Raw genomic sequence first — 20,914 nt, 5'->3', positions numbered from 1 at the left:
GCCTTGTGCATCATGTGAAGTCTTGTCGGTCCGCCGCCTGTGGGGGGCAGCAGGCCGCTGGAGTCCATGTTCGCTGTGCCTCATACAACCGTAGAAGAAGAAGTAAAGGGCGGCCTTCAGCGATAGAGCATCTAGCTAAGTTGTTTTAGCTAAAACGAAAAATCACTTTCCCTCCATTTGGATAACCGACGTAGGGTTTGTGTGGAATAAAGACACATTCATGTAAGTGCGCACATCGGCTGCTGTTAAATAATTCCCGTCATATTTCCTCGGTCTCAGCCAGGAGCTAAACGTCTACAGCTCGCTATTGTTTGCGTTGAGGAACTAGTTTAACTTGGACATGCCTATGCTTGGTTAGGTTCAGTCTACTTCCTAGAAACTTACAGGGGTACCGTCATGGAGCCGGAGGAAACTGACGTGTCTCAGAAGTTAGAATTATTTTATAGTGGTGATTGTTAGTGTTTAATCGCTAATGTTTGCTAGCAGATGAGGTTGGCTAACGAGAATATATACTCCATGATATCCCGGCCGCGGGTAACACACGTGCGCTAACTATCGTGTATCCATTATCGGACATCTCTTTGTATGAGGCACTTCCCTTCCCTAAAAACTTAACTTACAGGACGTATTTCTTCACAGACACTGTGTCATCTTAAGTAGACGTGATTGTTAAGCGAGGAAAGCCTTTAAACACAAAAATCGTCCCATGGATAAAGTTAATGTTGGCTTTGGAGACCAAACTGGACGGGCGTAAGCACCAAAAGCTAACATCCTCCTCCTCCCGACACTGTGAGCCACATCAGCTTTTGATTAGCAAACAGTTTAGAAGAATTCTAAAGTAAAATGTTCAAAATACCAACATGTATCAGAGATGATATCTGATCAGAAAAGGATGTCTGTTTGAGTTGGCGGCTGGAATGAGCTCTGATTACAATCTTTCATTTCAAAGCACAGCAAATACATGACCATCACTTTATATGCTTCAGTACAACATATTTAAGACCAAAGATACGTGGCTTTTATTGGTTTATGGTGAAATTCCTGACTTTGAAAACAGACGCAACAATCGCAGAGGTTTGTCAGTGTCATCGACCTACTGTCCGATAATGGACCTCTCGTTTCTGAATGCTAAGTTTAAACATTTCCTCATACAACCGCTCCTCCTTATCGTCCGCGTTTTCCGAGGTGTAGATCTTCCAGTAACACTGTCAAAGCTAAACGACGTGGCGTTTACGTTGTTAACTCGGGCAAGCTAACGAAAAAATGCTTATCCTTTATTTTCCGGATCTACACGTGTGTCGTCATTACTACATGCGGAAGTAAGTAACACTGAAGGAAAGCAGAAAGGAGCTGCTGAACACTTTTTAGTTATATAATGACTATTATCACTGAGCGAAACAATGAGTTGGAAGATCTGCTGCTGTCGATTAATGACAAGAAAGTAGTGCTTTGAGCTGTCACCGCTGATGTGTTTTTTTCAGGTACTTTCACCAGTCAAAATAACACTGAAACATTACAGGTGCTGACTGAGGAGGAAGATATCACAACACGCAAACATGTCCGGAGCATGTCAGGACAGAAGAAGTCGCTGGCAGGAGATTCAGAAAGGCCTACAGTTTATCCAGTAAGTGTAATTTAGGTCACTGGTGGTTCCACTGGGAGTCACTTTTGAACTATGATGATTTAATGCTGTGTTTGTTTTGTTGCTATGCTCGCTTTGAATTGCAGCGGTTAGTCATTTAATAAGTTACTCAATCATCAGAAGATTAATTAGCAATCACAGATATCTCACATTTGCCGTTTTCAAATATGAGAGTTTGATGCTTTTTCACTCGCAATAGTAAATGCAATCTATTTGGATGTTGTTGCCGTTAGACAGACGAAACAAGAGATTTGAAAACATCACTTTAGTCTGTGGGAAATTAGAAGAGCCCTTATTCTCAGTGTTATGTCATTTTGTAGACAAAATAAGAACTGGCACATTAAAGCTGGTGTATGCGGTATTTATTTTTTAAATTTTTTTGGCATCAGTGGTCAAAGATTTTACAATAATCTTTTAGAATGTTGTAATTCAGCTGGTGTGAGAGGACATGAGGCTTTCTTAATGTCCTCTTAGCTTTGTTTTTGGGTCTTAGAAAAGCTAGCCAATCACAGATCTTTTCAGCTTAGATGAGACGGTAAATACAAGTGTTGACTATGTTTGCATGTCTGCAGCCCGTGCATATGCCAGTGCTCATCTGGAAAAAAAATGTGGTAGTTCTTACCCTCTCTTAGATAAGGCTGCCGCTATTGGTTATTATAGTTGTCGATTAATCTACGGATTATTTTCTTGATTAATCAGGTAGTTGTTTGCTCCATAACATGAAAGAATATGGTGAAAAAATGTCGTTAGGTGCTTTCCAAAGCCCAAGATGATGTCCTCTAATGTTTTGTTTTGTCCACAACCTTAAAATATTCAGCTTACTGTCATAGAGGAGGAAAGAAAATATGAATGTTATATTATTTTGGAGGCCGTAATCATAGTTTTTTTGTTTTTTTTTTTAAACTTTTTTTGCTTAAAAAAAACAACAACAAAAAACGAACTAAAAAGCCATTTATTTGATAGTTGAAAAATACACAAATTGTTGCGGCTTTAATAATAGTTAAAGTAGTGGATGGCTAAAACATTAGCTGGGATTCCTTTAAATCAAGAATCCTATTAACTACAGGTATGCATCTGTGTTTTGGGGTTCTTTTGATGAAAAGGTTTAGTCACCTCTGTAGACAGCGTGACTCAGGGAAGATTTTTCACCCTTGCATCATTCCCCCTTTTTTTTTTTGTCTCCAGTCACTGCAATGTGTACACTTGTAGCGCAATCATTCCCACGGAGTATAAGCTCCGATTTTAAATAACATAATAGTCATGGAATGTGTCATTTCCATGATTGAAAAGGAGCCGTGAGAGGAAAGAGCTTCTCTAATCTGCCTCCTTCTCTACACAACAGAGATAACACAACTGGTCACAGGTGCTTTGTTGTTCAGATCAGCTGGGGCTGAGTGAGACAGCTGATCGCCGGTTTTACAAAAGTTTTGTTTTTAGTGTTTGGTATCTGAGCTTTTTGTTCATGCGTCAGGCAGACTTTCAGTTTGTCCCTGTTTTGTTTCAGAGCTGGCGTAGTGTCGTATTTCATCTAATCTGACAGGGCCCTTTATCATTAAAACAAAAGTGATACTTAAAATACTACAGCACACGTCATCGCAGTGTGTACAGCTGTGTAAGATGGTTACAGGAAGTATGGCCCTTTAGTTAGCCACATTGTTTGACGTAATACTTTGTCATCATGTGTGAATCACAGCTCTACAGACTAATGACTGATGCTGTAAATTAGGAACCAGCTGATGCAGGTTTTTTATGGGCGATGCTGATTATTGGTGATCAAGGAAGGTTAATAACCAATATTTGGAACCAATATACATTAAATATAATGTTTTAACAGCATGTGACAGCAGGGAATCTGTTATTAATAACTATGATTCTTCATTAATAAGGGTAACTAAATATGTAATAATAGGATTGATTAAATTAGGGCGCTCTCCTCTGTTTATGTGGGATCGACTGAGAATGATCAGTTGTTTTTCCTGCAGTTACATCTGCTGTTCTTCTCTATTTGCTTAATATTTCACTTTTCCATTACTTTTATTGCCCACTAAGCTCCATATCTTGAGGCATTATTCATTAATGTTTTCCAGACTCGGTTTCAGGGTCATTTGTGGCTCCCTTGTAAACTTAACTGCTAGCCGTTAGCATAGCATTAGCCACTGTGAGAGGAGCTAAGTAGCTTTCCTGGTTTGTGGCAACAGCTAGTGTTTCTCTTTCAGTTTTTGTAGTCTCTGCCTGTTTCTGAGACCACAGAGTAAATACAGACAGAAACAGGAGGCTACATCAGACCTGAGGTAGCGTATTTAATTTATCGATAACGGGCCAATAAAAGTGACAATATAGATAACTGGGAAAATGCTAAATATCCGCAATTGGCCAAGTCAGTGATTGGTCTATCCTGACTAAATGTGTCAGAAAGAGAAGCAGCAGGACATTTAAAAGGAATTAGATTCAGACACAATCATTAGCATTTATTTACTGGTGAGCTTTTGAGCTTGTGTTCAGTTGCAGTTTTCTCTGTTGAAAGCTCCGCATTCTTGAATAAAATGCAACAATATGATAAGTAGTCAGGTTTACAAAGAAGGAAATACAACGTGAAGCTGAACAGGAAGCTAGCATAACAAAACATCAAGTGCAGCAGTCTAGCATCGGATAAAACGGTCAAATGTTGATAATATTAAGGTTGGCAGGGATCGTAGCTCTGTGTCAACATGCAGATTTGGACGTTTTATTGATCGTAGTTAAAGTCTTGGCTGGTGATCAGTATTAATGTATAATTTGGTCTACTTAAAAATCTATTTTGCCACATGACTAACAGCTTAATGAGAATCATTTCATTTACTTTCTGTTTGTTATCATTTAGTGTAATTTGTCACAGTACTCATCAATATCACGAACATTTTTTCTTACTGAGAAGTAAAAAGTAAAACTTAACATTAGAAATGCTGTCAATGTTGAATCTGGATTTTGGAGGGTGAAGGGTTGTTGCTTTTGCTGACTTGTTTGCATTCAGTAGAGGGTGCAGTCAGTGTGTGCGCACACAGCAAACCAGCGACGAACACAAACACACACCTACACACCTTCCTGTCCCCATGTCTCTAGTTCAAGTTTGTTTTCACGAGTTAACCAGAACAAAAATTCTGTATCCTTCAAGTAGTATATTGCATATGTCCAAACCATAAATACAGCAAAACAATATGGCTACTGTGATGCTTTTTTGATGACAACTCAGGCTGTTTACTGAACACATTTTGTAAAATTTGTTGTGCAAGATAACTTGAGTCGCTTGCAAGGGGGACTGATAGATAAAAAATAAATAAATCCACTTGTCATTTTTTAATAATAATAACTTGCCCTCGTGTGACATATGTTCACTAGTGTCTGTAAATTAAAAAAACTATTATAGAGGTCAGTGACTTCAAGCCTGAATACAACTTAAGAAGTCTGAATTCTACGGAATGTATTTGCTGAAAAATGTGTTCAAATTTGAAGGTTTTGTAAACCTGTCAGATGCTTTATCATTTGACACAACTTAGATCTTTTTAATCAGACTTCTCACTCCAGCAGCAACTGATGGTTACCTGTATTCTTCAAACACTTTGCTTCTGATTGTCTGGAGTCAGAGTTGAGGCTCGTAAATACCAAAATAGTGACCAGCATAGTTTTTAATTACACAACTATCTCAATACCTTTACTCGCCAAACAGAAAATCCACCTGCACTTGGCACATTATACTTTCACACCCTGGATGAGGTATTTAAAATAATTAAGTTATTTGGAGGCCTACTTAGTACTAAATGAAAGGTTATAAGCTCTAAATGCTGCCACACTCCCATCAAGGTTGTTATTTCTCATGTGAATGTGTTATTTTGTACAGCTGACACTTTGACGGTTTGTAACTTGACTTTTTTTGTTGTTGCTTTTAGATCAACCCTTCCATTTCCTGGCAGTCAAGAACAGTATGAGGTAAGCTGTGCGAATTGCAATTTGGCTGGAGCAGCTTTTATCTTAAGTCGCACTTTAACTTTAGAGTTAAACTAATTTGAGGACATGGATTGTGGGTCCAACTGAGGGCAACCTGTTTTTGGTTCCTAAATAAAGGTCACTGATTTGGTTCCTTTTAATTTCCAGGTGTTCATAAAGGACCTCGTGTGGAATCTGTTTGGGGAAGGAAACGACGTGTATAAAGAAGGGGAATGGACGAAATCCATCGAAATGTACACTGAAGCACTGAGTATAGCAGACTACGCTGACTCAGAAGAAATCTGTGTTCCAACAGGTTTACTAGAAAAGCTGTATGCAAATCGAGCTGCAGCGTATCTAAATATTGTTCCGGTAAGTAAGTAGACGGTGACTATCACGCTAATCGCCTGTCACTTTGCATTTCTTCCTCCTTTGCTTTCAGTTTATCATACCATTGGTATATGTAGTTGAAAATCAAAAATTAAACTTAAAAAAAACAAGACAGAGTTTGGGGCCTTGTAGTAGTTTTGTAAATGTAAGATCAAGATGTATGACAAAGTTATAATGCCATAGATCGTAACAATTTAAAAAAAAACGTTTCTTTTGATTGTTTTACAAAAATTAAAAAGTAAAAAAAAAAAAATAGAATCAGCATGTACAACAAGTGTCCACTTGTGATCAATACTGGAAAAAAAGTGGTAGCTCTACATACTAAACACATTTTACGACTTAGTTTTTAATTTGTTTCCATTCTTGTCTCCTGTGTGCTCCGTCTAAACACTGCCTGCAGTTCAGCCCACTTCAGTTAAAAAGGCGTCAATAATGCCTTCTGGGTGCAGGATTTTTGGTTTTTTACAGACTCTGGTTACTGTAAACAGTTGATTTTTAGCAAATATTTAAATGAGACATGTAGAATAAAGTGACTTTGATGAAATATTCTGATTTTTAGCTTAGATTTGGTCGTTTTCAAGAAACTGGGTCAGGAGCTGTTGAAAAGCTAAAAACCTGACAAGATTTTCTGTTTTTCTAGTTTCTGATAAATTGTGTAATTTTGGCAATTTTGTAAAACAGCATACATTGCAAACCTGCTGGGATGTTTTAGGGTAAAGAGGGCAAATAAAACCTGCCCGTTTGGTAGGTTTATAGCCTCATGTCATGTTTGAGGTTCCAGGGTTTAAACAGGTTTGCTTCTACTGCATAACACTAATGAGCTATCCTCCAAAAACACTAACCAATGTAAGAATAAAACACGACGGCTTTTCCTAAAAGCAGCTTTAATAGCATAGCTCACTTTTATAGCCCTTCGTTGTCCTTTGTTTTTCCAAACTTTTTCCAAACCCAAAAGTGTTACGCTGCTTCTGGCCCATGACAGTTAACAGGGTTAAACATTACCTTGTTTTATCGTTGTGCTCCTTTGGCATATTTTATTATGAATGTACATTAAATCAGGGATAGGCCACGATGACCGAAACAATGCCAGACAGCACCTTCGTTTTTCTTTTGTTGCTGTTGAATCTACGCTTAATTAGCATCGTCCATCTGCATTCTGAATCGTCAATCACACAACTTTGCTTGGCGATTTTTTTTTTTCCTGCCCACAACACCTGAGTGCTTGTGGAGGGCACTTGTGTGTCCTCAGAAGGTGTCATGTTCAAGCACATGAACACACGGTGCATTACCAGTTTGACAGTGTTATTTAGCCTGAGGACATGCAGGTTAATATGACATGGGGTGCGGCTGACTTTTGTAACAAGATCTCTTTTTTTTCCTTTTTGAAACTACCTCGCATGCAGAATGTTGTAATGGTCAAGGGCACGTTGGTTAGTTGATCCTGGTTTTCCTCTCATGTTTTTGACAACACGTCAGAGGAGACTTTAAATTGCTCTGCTCGATATTTCGTAAATTCTGACAAACCAGGCGAGAGTTCAAACACTGATTTAGTTAATTAAGATAGTAAAGTAAACCCCCATATTAGCTATCACCAATGATCAGATGTTTTGCTTTAAAGGAAGACTTGGGAAACATGCTTATTTGCCAAGTAGGTGTTGGATCTGTATACTTCGGTGTGTACCCTAAATATGAAGCTACAGACGGCTTAGGTTATCACAAAGAAGAGCGACGAGGGGAAATGACTAGTCTGGCTCTACCCTTATAAAATCCACTCACAGCACCTCTAAAGCTCACCGGTTTCCTGGCAACGTAGAGGTGACAAGACCCCAAAAATCATTTCTTTTAGCACAGACACACAGTCTTCTTATCTAACTCCAGACAGGAATGCACACAAACATATCTTCCTAAACATGAAGCATTTCTTATTAAAGCAAAATATGTTGCTCTTAATTAACTGGTTTACTTAATCGCACAGAAATTGGCGAAAGATTATAATCTAAACTCAGGAATCTTAGAGACAGTGAACGCATCAATAAAAATGTATCAGTGAAGAAGCTGATGAATCGCTTATTTTTATTGATGCGTCAACGGAGATGTGGGTCGCATAAGTAATGATGCAACTTGATGTTGGACAGGTTTCAAAATGTAGCTTGCCAGAACGAGACTAAGTGCTAAACTCTCTAGACATTTGTTGAGAAACTTGGATCCAGGAAGGAAAATTTCCATATGAGGACAATCGTCGCTTTCAAAAGAGCGTCCAGTCCCTCTTCCTTGTTGGTGTGTGTCGGCGTTACGTCATTTTACATGGCAGTAGAAACACCCTGCTGTCACCAGGGAGGGCTCACACCACACCCATACTCTGACTGAATCACCAAACACGTCAAGTCAATCTGTGATCAAATCAAAGTTTCTTTGTTCTGTGTTCACTACACTTTGGTTGAGTATATACTTTTAACTCGACATGTTTTTTTCTTTTCTTTTTTTCTTCATAGGGACTGTATGACCAAGCACTAGAAGACTGTGAAAAGGCTCTCCAGTTGAATGAGGGCAACTACAAAGCACTGTACAGAAAAGCAAAAGCCTTGAAAGAGATGGGTAGACATCAAGAGGCCTACGAGGCTGTTGCCAAATGCTCTCTAGCAGTGCCTCAGGTACTACATATTTTAAGTAAATTTATCCACATGTGCAGGAAATCCACTTAATTTGTCATCTCCACAAAATTGACAAAAATTAAGCAAATTGCAATGTCTTCCAGGCTGCCTACAGACACAGCACACCCAGTGGAGCCATGTTTCTGGCAGGTTTTGCATATTACCTTTGGTTTGAATTAAGAAAGTTCAGATGATGTGGCAGAAATAACAGCAACATTTAATTTGATGCAATTCTAATGCATTATATGTGTTTATTCTTTCTTTTAAAGAAAGTTATGTACATGAATACATTGAAAAGCTGTATGTTTGACAGTGGAGTAGCTCTGTTTTAAGAAGTGACCTCTGTCCTATATCATACTATACTGTAGATGACAGCATCAGTGTCTCATAAAAGTGTTTGTATAAAATAAAATGCAGCAAAGGAAAACTTTTTTTCCCCTTTCAATAATGGAAAAATATCAGAAAATGATGGGTTACTTCCTGTAAATAGTGTGTATACTATCCAACATTCTAAATTATTCTTATTCATTTTTACAGTGTGAGCACAATGGAATTTAAAAAAGATCAGTGGTCGGTGTCCAGTGATTCAGTGTGTTTGACCTCAGCTTTTAATTTGTTTTTTTTCCTCCAGGATTCCAGTGTCACACAGCTGACTCAGGACCTTGCCAAAATTTTGGGGTTGAAAATCCGTAAAGCTTATGTTAGGAGTAAGGTATGTCGAATCATATTTTTCCAGGAATTCCTACAAAGAACCAGTTCTACATGTTAATGTCAAAACAAGTTTAAATTTGAAGGTTTTGCACAGAAATTGATGTCTCCACTAACCATAAATTGAACAAAAACACAATGTGAAGATGTAGTTTCTTTTTTTCTCTCTCTAAAAAGCCTGCCTTGAATGTTTTGCGAGGATCAAGTTATCAAGATGTATCATGTGACAAGGTAAGGCATCCACTACACAGCAAAAACTACAAATCCATAGTCTCCTGATAAATGCACTTATCAATATGTCAATCTATTTTCAGTTTCATGATTCAGCTTCAGTTGAAGATATAGAAATTGGTACGTTTCCATCTTTGAGAAGCCTTGGTTTGCACATGAGAAGGAGTCAGGACAAGAGTTGTTCATCCTGTTTTTCCCTCCAATGTGTTTTAGAAGTGCCTCAGTTGACCCAGGATAGCAGTGTTTTGGCTCCAGGCCCAGCTCCAATCCAAGCTCCGGTGGCAGTGCATCCACCTCTGAATGAAGCAGTGCTCGACGAACTTCCTTCAAACAACAGTATCTCATCTGTAACCCCGTCGGAGCCTCCAGGTTTCGAGTCCGTCCCCTTGCCTGTATCCGCAGCCACGTCAGTCCCTCTCCCTGCGCTCACATTTGTTAACGGGTGCCGCACCAGCAAGCCTTGCTCAATTCTTGAAAACAGTCAAGATTTTGATGGCGACATCATTGGCGATGACCTAGATGATCTACTGGACCAAGCAGGCCCAGACTCAACCTTGGTTAGTGAGCAGATACGACTGCAGGGACTCACTGATGAATAAAATGTGACAAAGAGTTGATATCCGAACAGAAGTGTGACTTTTCTTTGTCTCTTCTGTCAGGGTATTCCCACGGTGAAGGGGCCTCTTCCTTTGCCAACCAGTATTGCCTCGGGCAATTCCATGTCGAGTCCATTCCTGATGCCACCTCACATCAACCCGTTTCTCCACAGCGGTGGCCAGCAGTGCACTGTAACTCTGCCACCTCTGTATCACCAGTCGGGGTCGAGTACTTATTTTGGTATGGACACTTTTGACTCTCTGGCTCCGCCGCTGGACTCCCTGGATAGTCTCAATATATCGGACTATAAAACAGGTGTGTTACTTTGCCCTTCCCGCACAATCATATATTGCAGTTCAGTGACTATCAAAATTGAATAAACACTGATACTTTTTTTTAATCATCTGTTTAAATTTCAGAGTATGCTCCGAGTCCATTCATTCCACAGGTAATTACTGTTCATTATCAATAATGACAAACCGTTGTCAGTCTGTACTTTCTTACAGGCTTATAGTGTGCTATGTTCCCTCTTTGCTACAGCTCAACAATAGTGAAACCCCGATGGGAATGGCTGTGGGCATGCCTGATGTGAAGGGCCTCCCTGCTGCCGTGGATTTAGCAAAGAACCCCTTAGCTGAAACTCATGAATTCAAGCAAGCCTGCTCGATGTGCTACGTCAGAACTGGTGAGGAATTGTTTTGATGTAGGAAGTTGATTGTCCCGTTTCTGTGCTGCTGTAAGCTGGAATCGGTCATTGTCTTCCAGAACAGGTAAGTAAAGTTGGCTCTAACGTGTTTCTCATTTCCATGTCCGCAGGGCCTGGAGTGTTGGATTACACACTTCATACTGAGGAGCATAAATGCAAAAAGGATGTATTACTGGGCAGGATCAAGCATTCACCAGACAAAACGTGGAAGCTCATTCGACCCAGACCAACAAAAACCCAATACGTTGGACCTTATTACATTTGCAAAGGTGACTTTTATAAGCGTATACACTTTGTTCCCATTAAGCTGATTCGTTTGTCTCAATGTATTCTTTTCATTTGCTTTACCTCCAAGTTAATCACCAATGACATCCTCATTTTGTACCAGTTAAATTAACTCAAAAAATAAATGTAATATCCTGCCCTATCTGGCAATTTTACCACTTTTTCTTTTTTTTTTTTTTTGTAACTTTCACTTTGTGCGACATTTACAAGTCCTATCCAGATTAGAAGCTAATACTAAAATGTGACCTTGTTACAGAGGTGGCTGTTGGGAAAGACTGCCTGTACCCTGGGCACTGCACATTTGCATACTGCCAGGAAGAGATTGACGTTTGGACTCTGGAGCGCAAAGGGTTTATCTCCAGAGAACTGCTCTTTGATCCTTTTGGGACAAACTCCAACATCAGGTTGACTATCCCCAAGATCTTACACGAGCATCATGGGATATTCATGTTTCTGTGTGGGGTGAGTATTTGTTCAGCTGGTTAACAGAAAAACTATGCCATCAGAGTGTGATCAGGGCCAGTATTTGGACGGTTAAACATATTTTACTGTCTGTGCTTCAGCGAATTTAATTTAAAAAATAGGAGGTGTGCATTAAAGTGCCAATTCAGCTTTAAATTTAGTAGTTTCACATTAATATTTAAAGACCTGTGTGGGGATATAGGTCTTTAACACAGTGCTTAAAGTTTAGAGGGTGATCAGAGCGATATACATGGAGTCTCACAAAATGTTCACATTTCAATTTTTGCAAAGAAATCTCACCACGTTTGACACGAGCCGGTTTGCTCTGCATCATAAGCTTTTCCTTTTTTCCCCCCTCCTTCCACGGCTCTGCTAGTTTCTTTTCCTGTTTTTGTATGCTGCTACCTGGGATGTTTGTATGTGGGGCTGACTAGTGCAGATAGTTTGCATCCTGTTGTGAATCAGCCACGTGTGAGCTTTTCAGAACTACACACAGCCAGGTATCCAGTTGCTTTTAAATGTCTGCAATTCTGGTAGTGTGTTAAAATCTCTCTCTATATATATATAGATACAATCTATATCCCACACAGTTCTTTGTGTATTAAAGTGAAATTACTCAATTTAAAGTTCCCATAATGTGTACTTATTTTAATTTATTCTCATTTGTAGCTACTATACTAGAACAAAACTTTATTTACATTTACAGCCCAGCATCAAGTAAAGCTTAAATGTTGTCGTATATGAACGTTACCTACTGTTCAGTTGGTTTAATACTTACAATAACGCAAACTAGTAGTGCTGCAGAAGCCCTGTTGAGACTCATGTTGCAGTAAAAGTGACCCATCCAGAGAGGTCCTCTGAATGTCTTTTGTTATGAGACATTTGCAATGCTTACATTCTGTATTTGAGTACATTGTTGTTTGTTCTGCAGGTGTGCTTTGACCACAAGCCCAGAATAATCAGCAAAACCAACAAAGATGACCCTTCACTTTGTTCTCATCCTGTGACAAAGCATGACTTTGAGGATCATAAGTAAGTCACTCAGCATTTCGTAACTCTGAAATCATTTTTTTTTTTTGTCTTATTACTTGGAGAAGAAAAAGCATTTTCCCTACTTGAATTTAGAGCTAATAACATAAAGATACTCTGGACAGATGTGAGGAATTAAGATTATGTTTTTTTAACATTATCGTCCAATTTGTCTCGTCAGGTGCCTGGTTCACATTTTGAAGGAGAATACAGTCCGTTACTCCAAAATCCGACCCCTGAGTGCCCAGTCCCAGCTGGATCTTTGTCGTCATGAAGTCCGCTACGGCTGCGTGAGAGAGGACGACTGCTTCTACGCCCACAGCCTCATCGAGCTGAAGGTCTGGATGATGCAGCATGAGCTCGGTGAGACTGCTCTTTTAAATACTACAAGAACTCACTTGACTGCATCTCAAATATGGCCGTTTTCAGCTGCTCGTTTTTTTCCCCACAAGTGTTATTCTAAACCTTAGATTTTCAAGACGTACACTGCCAGATTTGGTCATTTGTTTCTTTTTTTTTTTAAAAATTTGTATCATACAGGCATCACTCATGAAAGTATTGTTCAAGAGGCAAAGAAGTTTTGGAGTGCGACAGCTTCATTACAGGGAGCCCAGGTAAGAACTCAATGGTTTCATTCATTTATGGGTTGCTGCTGCTCTTACCATTCTGAGATTACCTTTTAACCCTCTCATGTCACTGGGTGTGCTTTTTTTTTTTTTTTTAAGTTGTTGTTGCTGCTCCTGTCACATTTTGACTCACTGTGAGCTAATTTTTCACTACAGTATAACAATCTAAGGTCCCGCCCCTCTATGGAAACAGCACAAGCATGAGTAGAAGTAGAGAAAACTCAGAAATATTTTTTGAGCAGATTGACAAAGGTATGCCATGAAAAAGGGAAAAACTAAAGTTGAATTACTTAGATTCTTTATTTATTAAATTTTCAACATATACAACACTTACAAGTACACCCAGGCAAGACTCAGATGTGTTTTTTTTCCCCCCGTTTTGGCAAAACTGAAAGTCAAAAATGATTACTTACAATTAAGTACTGTTGGGGAAATTAAAAAAACAAAACTCAACATCTCTGTTTTTACAGTTTCTGACTAAGATAAATGGTGGTATTGGGTGATTTAACAATAACTAATACGCCTTTCAAACCTGCTGGAGGGTTTGGGGAGTGCAGAGAGTTTATATAATTTACAGTGACACCAATATAATATATTTTTCCACATTAACAATTCAAGGAAGCACAAATTGTTGTCTACAAAACATGTATTTAAGTATAGTTACAGTATTTCATTGGAAGACTGCTAAATGTAGATTTTGGGTTCAATTTGAGCTGGATTAAGGCAGGAGTTGGTGCATGTCATCAGTGGGATATTTTTCAGCATAAATGGGTGATTAAAGAAAGCTTTTTACTGCTTACTTGGTGCACTGTCTTTTAATCTTGTTTCACTGCTGCAGCAAAGAATCAATCATAGCTCTTAACCACTGCTTTTAATCTTATTAGCAGCTTTCCAATGCACAGAGGAGGTTCGGACCTCCAAATCTGAAGATGATGTTTGTTTGTGGCCAGTGCTGGAGAAATGGCCAACTAAGTGAAGCTGACAAAAACAAGAAGTATTGCTCTGCCAAGGCAAGACACACGTAAGTGTTTAGATGTCTTTGTATACCTCACAAAATGAAGGGGTAAAAAAGAAAAAAGTCCATAGCCACTAAATCAACCTGTCCTTCTGTCTCAGGTGGGCAAAAGACAGGCGGGTGGTGCTCGTAAGTTCCCATGAAAGGAAAAAGTGGACGACAGTAAGACCACTGCCAACCAAAAAACCCATCCCATCTCAGTTTGAGGTACGTGTCCGACATTTATTCTAATGTGTGTTCTTTCAGTTTCAAATGAATTTGCAGCAACGCTCACCAATGTTTTTCCATCTTTGCTAGATTTGCATGCACGTGACAGCTGGCAAGAAGTGTCAGTACATTGGGAATTGCACATTTGCTCACAGTGTAGAAGAAAGGGACCTTTGGACCTACATGAAGGAAAACAACAGTGAGTTTTGTCAAGGAGATTGGCTCTGTTACTTGGTAGAATTTAATCAGTATGCGATGAAGCGCACTCATATTTATCCCCTCATTTAGTTCCAGATATGGATCAGCTTTATGAGCAGTGGCTGCAGTCTCAGAAGCCTGGCTGGGGCGAGGAGGCTTCCAGTAACTCAGTCAGGGAGAACGGCAAACAGATCCACATGCCAACAGACTATGCTGAGGAAGTGGTGAGTTGACAAGCCAGCAGATATGACATGGTGCTTTTTTTCTGGTTGTGTACACGAGGTTCATGTATATACTGGTTCATGAATTTAGTTTGTACTGCATGGCTATGACAAATACTGTGAAATAGATGTGGTGTTGTCATCCGTTTAGTATCTTTGTCAGACAAATTCATGTTGTATTGCTTTTGCAGATCATCATTTAGTTGTCTGTTGACGCAGTAACAATTATTTGTGCCTAATGGTTAAACTGCGTGAATATTTTGATGAAATATAATTATTTGCTGAGTGATTAACCACTAATAAGAAACAGATGGTAATTAGTCATTTGTGTAAATTCAATTTCTGTTTTTGCAGGCTGGCAATCATTGTTGGCTGTGTGGTAAAAACTGCAACAGTGAGAAGCAGTGGCAGCAGCATATCACTTCAGAAAAACACAAAGACAGAGTTTTCAACTCTGAGGATGATCAGAACTGCTGGCAGTATCGATTTCCCACAGGCACTTTCAAAGTTTGTGAGCGGTAAGATTATCAAACAGCATACAGTACGTTTCTGGTTACCCGTAGTTTGTGATGGTTGACGTGCAATCTTGTGTTTTGACAGGTTCCTCAAAGGCACGTGCACAGAGGATGACTTGTGTAAGCTGGCACATGGAGAGCAGGAGCTAAAAGAGTGGATGGAGCGCAGGGAATTCCTTTTGATGAAACTTGCCAAAGCCAAAAAAGACCATCTTATAGCACCGAATGACAATGACTTTGGAAAATACAGTTTTCTGCTTAAAGATATTAAATAAAGATGTGATGACAATATCCATGCTCACTTGCAAATAATGCAGTATTCAAACAGTCTTGAGTCAGGTCATCCTTGAGGGCCTCTGAGGCACAAAGGAAATTGCCTGATCGCAGCATGATTTTAAAGGGGGGCATTCAGGACCCGGCCCTCTGATTGGTGGCTGGTTTTCTCTGATCGGAACTACTGGAGTGTTATCATTAATAGCAAATACTGAGTGTATGACACCTGAAGCTTTGCTATGCACCATTCAGTAGAATACCTGAATACGGTGATTACAATAGCATGTGTTAAACCTTGATCAGAGACATGTTCAGATACTTACAGACCTTTAAAAAAAAAGTAATTTCTTTTCACAAACAGTTTGTATACGTTAATGACCTTTACCGTTTTAAGTATGGGATGCTTAAATTGAGAATTAAGTTGACATTCTTTTATTTTAAATCAGTCAGAATAGGTCATTTTCACTTTCCATTTATCTAATAGTGTTACCAGTGTAATGGGCACACACCAAATAAAGCTTCTTTTTTTAAAAATCTGTACTGAAACTGCTGTTTTATTAGACACACACCCATAAACAGTGGGGAATAAGCACTCTGATCCTTATGGAAGAACTGCAGGAATGTATTTCTGTTGGAATTTAAGCCATTATTTTTGTCTTTCGGTCTATGACCATGCTTGATATTATGTAAGTCTGTATGTTAAGTGTGGGAAATTGAATTTGTAAACTAACAGCTGTCTCATTGGTATAAAATAATATTACAGAAATGTGAGTGCACAGAAGTACCAGAAAACGCTAAAGCACAGAACTCCAGGCGATGTGATTCTGGAAGTATCTGCTATTTTGTGCATAGATCCAGAAGCATATTCATATTTTGTATTTTTATTTCTGTCTCAATGTGTCCGTATGTATAAATATTTAAACTGGAAAATCATAAACTTTAATTATTTGTTGAACCATCTGGCATATTATATCCACTCTAAAGGAACACCATTTATTATTGTAGAGGTGATGCTCGGGGTATAACCTGACAAGATGGTTTTTAAAACTAAGTTAATGACAGGAAGTCTTCATTTGTAGTTTTTTTCCCCCGCCCCAAGCAATGGCAGAACAGTTATAGAGGTAATAATTAAACAGCAGGTGGCAGGACCTTTGCCTTAAGGTGGATAACTTTGTTTGAACCATGTGTTTAATTGTCCTGACATGGTGCTACAAAGAGCTATAAATCCAACATTCTGGCCTACAGCTCCACTTCCCTACAAGACTGACCTGAACAGTGTTGGAGTCAAGTGGGAGGTAACTTGTGTCATTGATTAAGCGTCACACTTTGCAGGGTAAATACCGTAAGCGTGAAGTCTTTGTCGCTCCTGCGTCCTACCTCTGAGACAGGAGCGTGGCATCCGGTAAAACCTGGTCGTCTGTCCTTTTGGGCACTTTTTGCATTTGTCAAGAATCACTTCATTACTGAACACCCAGCTGTGACAGGAGCCGCATTTCCATCCGCATCTCGGAAATTCAGGCCAGCACCTGCTGCAGGTCCTCCACCTCGGGCTTCCACATCCGTCTGTGGAGCGCGGCGAGCTCGGAGAGGTCTGCCATCTTCACTGCACGGATCACTGGCTCCGGGGAGACGGCGTGGATGACACCCATCACCATGACATATTTGCCTGCAACAACAGCAGCAGCAGCAGGTGGTCAATTGTTCACTGACAGAGGATCCAAGGGAGCGAGGATGGTGATACAGAGAGACGTGGCTGCTGGCTGCCACAGATCAAGATACTCCTGTGCAGTCATTAATTTTAGGCTTAATGCAGCTCTTTCAGGCGAACAATGTGCAATTCTCAATGCTGACTGTGGAAAGTTTCGTGTTAATTAACCAGAAATCGCATCAATTAAATAGCAGACTGCAGTAGTCTGGTTTCAACATCACACAGCAATACACTCGATTGTACAAACCAAAAGTTTTCCATGAACAACCTGCTTTTATTTAATCAAACTACAGCAATGCCTCATATTTCAAGCTTGTGAATTTTGCAATGTCACTCCATCTCTACGACAGTGTTTAAGTCACAGCAGACTTTTCTCCCAGCAGATGTTTGTGCATTTGTCTTAACAATTCTTAGTTCCTGCTTTTGTACATCACACCCCATTGATATTGCTGCAGGGCATGTTATCAGGTGCACAGGTGCTTTTCCTACTTTTTTTGCTGCTTCTGAATGTCGCGTTAAAACCAAAATTGAAAGGAGATATTTCTTGATTAACTCACTGTCAGTAGATGCTATAATAAAAGTCTATACACTGTTGCAGATTTTTCCTGTTTTCAAAAATAAAATGTAAAAAGTGCCCTTTTTTTCTACATTACCAACATCGTATTGCAAATGTTTAACTGGTCAAATTGCAGCAGTTGTTGATCTAAATGAATTTACCAGGTTTTGCATAAGCAGTCTGGTTTTTTTTCCCCCCCTGTTGATCTGTGATGTCTGAGTACTGTACCCACCGGTACGAACTAAGAGATCCTTGGGCAGAGGTCTGTTTGAGGAAAAATGACAAACAGTCCAACTTTTGTGTGAATCCACAGATATTCTTAAACAGAATACAATTTGCTTTAGTGTTTTTCGAACAGAACAAGCAATTTAGTGACATCAGCTTACTGAGATTAGAATCAAACGGATAATGGATTTTTTAAACCAATGCCAAGATTGATTTGTACAGAGTGAAAAAATCTGACATTTATGTATAAATATTGGAATCAGTATTTATCAGTGTCATTGATATACATATACAGACATATATCAGAGTCACGTCAAGAATGGGAATCAATTAGGTCATTGTTTATTAACCTGTAGAAATATATTTTACAAACTAGCTGGCAGCTTACCATGAAGACGTCACTATACTCTGCACCACTGGCCACTCAACTGTGCTACTTGATGGCAATTCATGCTTTGCGTACGCATGGACCCCTCTGCATATGTCTGCATGCAGCCAATGATTTGTAACCATGTGGACTGTCCGCATTGCAAATGCACTAATTACACATGCACAAGGAAAACAAATGGAGATTAAAACTAAACTTGTAACGGGGAGAGACGCGGGGAGATTCTTAATCATCCATACCTTTAAAATTCATCATTAAACGAGTTACAATTGAAATAGTCACTGGTGAAGTTTAGAGGAGATTTGATTTGCACATAACTTCCTGATCCTGCCCAAAAGGAAGAACAAATTTCACCAGAAATCCTGTGCTATTTCCTCCTGACACACCTTACGAATAATCAAATTTTAACGGTGCTCCAGCCCAATGTGTAAGCAGCTGCTGTATCCTTTCAAAACTGCCAGTCACAGGAGCCTTGTGTGTTTTTCTGTGTTTGATAGGGGGGGGGATGCAAATGTCTGCACAGCAAAGAAGCACGTACCTTCTGTTGTACGAGCAGAAGTGTGCACACATCTGCTACACACTTTCAAAATCTGCCTGGGCCTGAGCACAGGGACAGGGAAAGTGTGAAGTGGCCCTTACTCTGCTACATGTGCTGCACAGCTCTGAGGGTGTTATAATGATTGAAGTTGGAGCACACTCTGCTGGAGGGATCCATCTTTAAATTACCCGATTCTTTAGTTGGAAGCTCAAGAACAAACCAGAGAAATCTTCAGTTCACAGATGTAGAATATATTTAGGTCACAGGTAAAGTGAGGCAGCGCTGGGCTCAGAGTGACAGGGTTCTGTCAGAAGGAGCCCCGATAAGATTCACATTTATCTTCTTGGGCTGGGCCTAAGAGGTTGTACAAAACCGAGGTTAACTGGCCAGTTACTGTGATGTGAACAGGCTAACCACTGTTCACGTGGAAGTTCACTGAAATGTAAACAGAAACTGCTTGGACGAATACAAAGTGTGTGTGAGTGTGTGTGAGTGTGTGTGTGTTGTCCAAAAGGAGTGTAAGTAGCCTGGTCCAATCTAGTGCAATCTGAGTTTCGGTGAAGAAGTGCAGGTCATATTTAATCAGAAGCGTAAAGTGTACAGAAGTGAATACATATGACATCTCTACACAAAGCCAATTGTAATGTAAGGTTCATAGATGAAAAGCAATTTGTGCTGAGTGGAGGAAAACATGTAAATTCATATGTTCAAGTTAATTTGTTAAAATATTCATAGTGCTTACCTGAGCAACAGTTTACATTTATGTTTGCAGATTTATTATTTACACATTTTAACATTGTCATTTGTGTGTGTGTGTAATCTAAGTTAATGGGTGAATCTTCTGTTTTATAATACACTGGCATTTGCCTAGTTTGGCTCTGCCTTCTCCTGATTGGTTCGTGCGGTCAGGTGACGGTGTGTCAGGAAGTGTTGTGGACGCTGGCATGTGAAGAGTAAAGATGCTGTTTGGAGTAAGAAATCCGTCTCCATCCTGCTGTCTCATTATTAATTAGAGTGATCCATTAACCATCAAAGAACCCTCACGTTACAATAACATTACTCTAAGCAAGGTTCTAAAAGTTTTCATGTTGCCCTATAATCAAACAATAAAGCCAATACAGATATCTCTGCGATGGGCCGATATCTGCTGATAACATCGGCCAATTATTCTATCGGTCAGGGTCTAATTGTTATAAATTTTAATATTTTAGGAACCAAAATATGAATTGTATATTTGAAAAATGTGCAGAGTCATTGATAATGAAACCAGTAGTTAGTTGCATCTCTCTGTGCCGTTTTAGAAAACCAATCAAGGATATCACCCTGAAACACAACACCTGCGTCACAAAGCAGCTTCAGTCCGGATAACTCACCTGGAGACAAACACGGCTTCCCCTTGGGGATGCTGTTAACGCCCTGAACAGTAAAAGTCCCCGTCTCATCCATCAGCAGCACGGCGTTTCTGTCCAGCTGGGCTTCCAGGACAGTCCCCTGCATCCACACCAGAGACACCGGCAGGGAGCGACCCTTACCCAGCCTCAGGACGCAGCCGTCCCCGCCGTCCGCGCTGCTCCGGCCGCCGCCCGCCGCCCTCAGCTGGGCCGACAACACCTTGACGGGCGGAGGACGCGTCTTCTCTGTTTTCTCCAGTTTGGACATCACTCACAGACAGCTTCACACGTTGGTCCACAGCTGGGAAAGTTCTCATTTCCCGCCGAGAGCTAAATTAACCGGAATTTGTGGGCGTGTTTCTTCCGGTAGCAACAAGGTCCGACCCGGAATG

The 20,914-nt window shown here is 39.9% G+C and overlaps 2 protein-coding genes across 4 annotated transcripts; one reads left to right on the top strand and one right to left on the bottom strand.

The window, feature by feature from the left end:
• The first annotated feature begins 80 nt into the window (after positions 1 to 80).
• On the top strand, positions 81 to 16,250 carry zc3h7a (zinc finger CCCH-type containing 7A). Of its 3 annotated transcripts, none has more exons than XM_008286280.1 (24): positions 81 to 222; positions 1,520 to 1,624; positions 5,566 to 5,605; positions 5,771 to 5,974; positions 8,485 to 8,643; positions 8,748 to 8,789; positions 9,275 to 9,355; positions 9,529 to 9,582; positions 9,666 to 9,702; positions 9,796 to 10,139; positions 10,242 to 10,494; positions 10,599 to 10,627; positions 10,720 to 10,864; positions 10,996 to 11,154; positions 11,427 to 11,632; positions 12,564 to 12,664; positions 12,843 to 13,024; positions 13,202 to 13,275; positions 14,175 to 14,308; positions 14,404 to 14,509; positions 14,600 to 14,708; positions 14,798 to 14,931; positions 15,283 to 15,446; positions 15,529 to 16,250. In XM_008286280.1, exons 2-24 carry the CDS (start codon positions 1,557 to 1,559, stop codon positions 15,716 to 15,718), a joined length of 3,015 nt encoding a protein of 1,004 aa, XP_008284502.1. In that variant the 5' UTR covers positions 81 to 222; positions 1,520 to 1,556; the 3' UTR covers positions 15,719 to 16,250. The 3 variants fall into 3 exon arrangements, with proteins under 3 accessions (XP_008284502.1, XP_008284501.1, XP_008284503.1); XM_008286279.1 differs by having other exon boundaries at positions 14,172 to 14,308; XM_008286281.1 differs by lacking the exon at positions 8,748 to 8,789.
• On the bottom strand, positions 16,152 to 20,885 carry rmi2 (RecQ mediated genome instability 2). The gene is made up of 2 exons (XM_008286282.1): positions 20,505 to 20,885; positions 16,152 to 17,382 (listed from the first exon to the last, which is right to left on the bottom strand). Exons 1-2 carry the CDS (start codon positions 20,788 to 20,790, stop codon positions 17,231 to 17,233), a joined length of 438 nt encoding a protein of 145 aa, XP_008284504.1. The 5' UTR covers positions 20,791 to 20,885; the 3' UTR covers positions 16,152 to 17,230.
• Positions 20,886 to 20,914: the final 29 nt, after the last annotated feature.

Source organism: Stegastes partitus, unplaced genomic scaffold (assembly GCF_000690725.1).
Source record: "Stegastes partitus isolate 25-593 unplaced genomic scaffold, Stegastes_partitus-1.0.2 Scaffold445, whole genome shotgun sequence".
Classification (NCBI taxonomy): Eukaryota; Metazoa; Chordata; class Actinopteri; family Pomacentridae; genus Stegastes; species Stegastes partitus.
The sequence above is the reverse complement of the archived record's forward strand: the minus strand, read 5'-3'. Positions and strand labels throughout refer to the sequence as shown.

Bases quoted from the DNA above. Each gene is read 5' to 3' on its own strand.
- zc3h7a (XM_008286279.1), top strand. From the start codon at position 1,557: ATGTCCGGAGCATGTCAGGACAGAAGAAGTCGCTGGCAGGAGATTCAG. The intron at 13,025-13,201 runs GTGAGACTGCTC...TGTATCATACAG, and splicing joins GATGATGCAGCATGAGCTCG to GCATCACTCATGAAAGTATT. The intron at 13,276-14,171 runs GTAAGAACTCAA...TAATCTTATTAG, and splicing joins CTTCATTACAGGGAGCCCAG to CAGCTTTCCAATGCACAGAG.
- rmi2 (XM_008286282.1), bottom strand. From the start codon at position 20,790: ATGTCCAAACTGGAGAAAACAGAGAAGACGCGTCCTCCGCCCGTCAAG. The intron at 17,383-20,504 runs GTGAGTTATCCG...CTGTTGTTGCAG, and splicing joins GAAGCCGTGTTTGTCTCCAG to GCAAATATGTCATGGTGATG.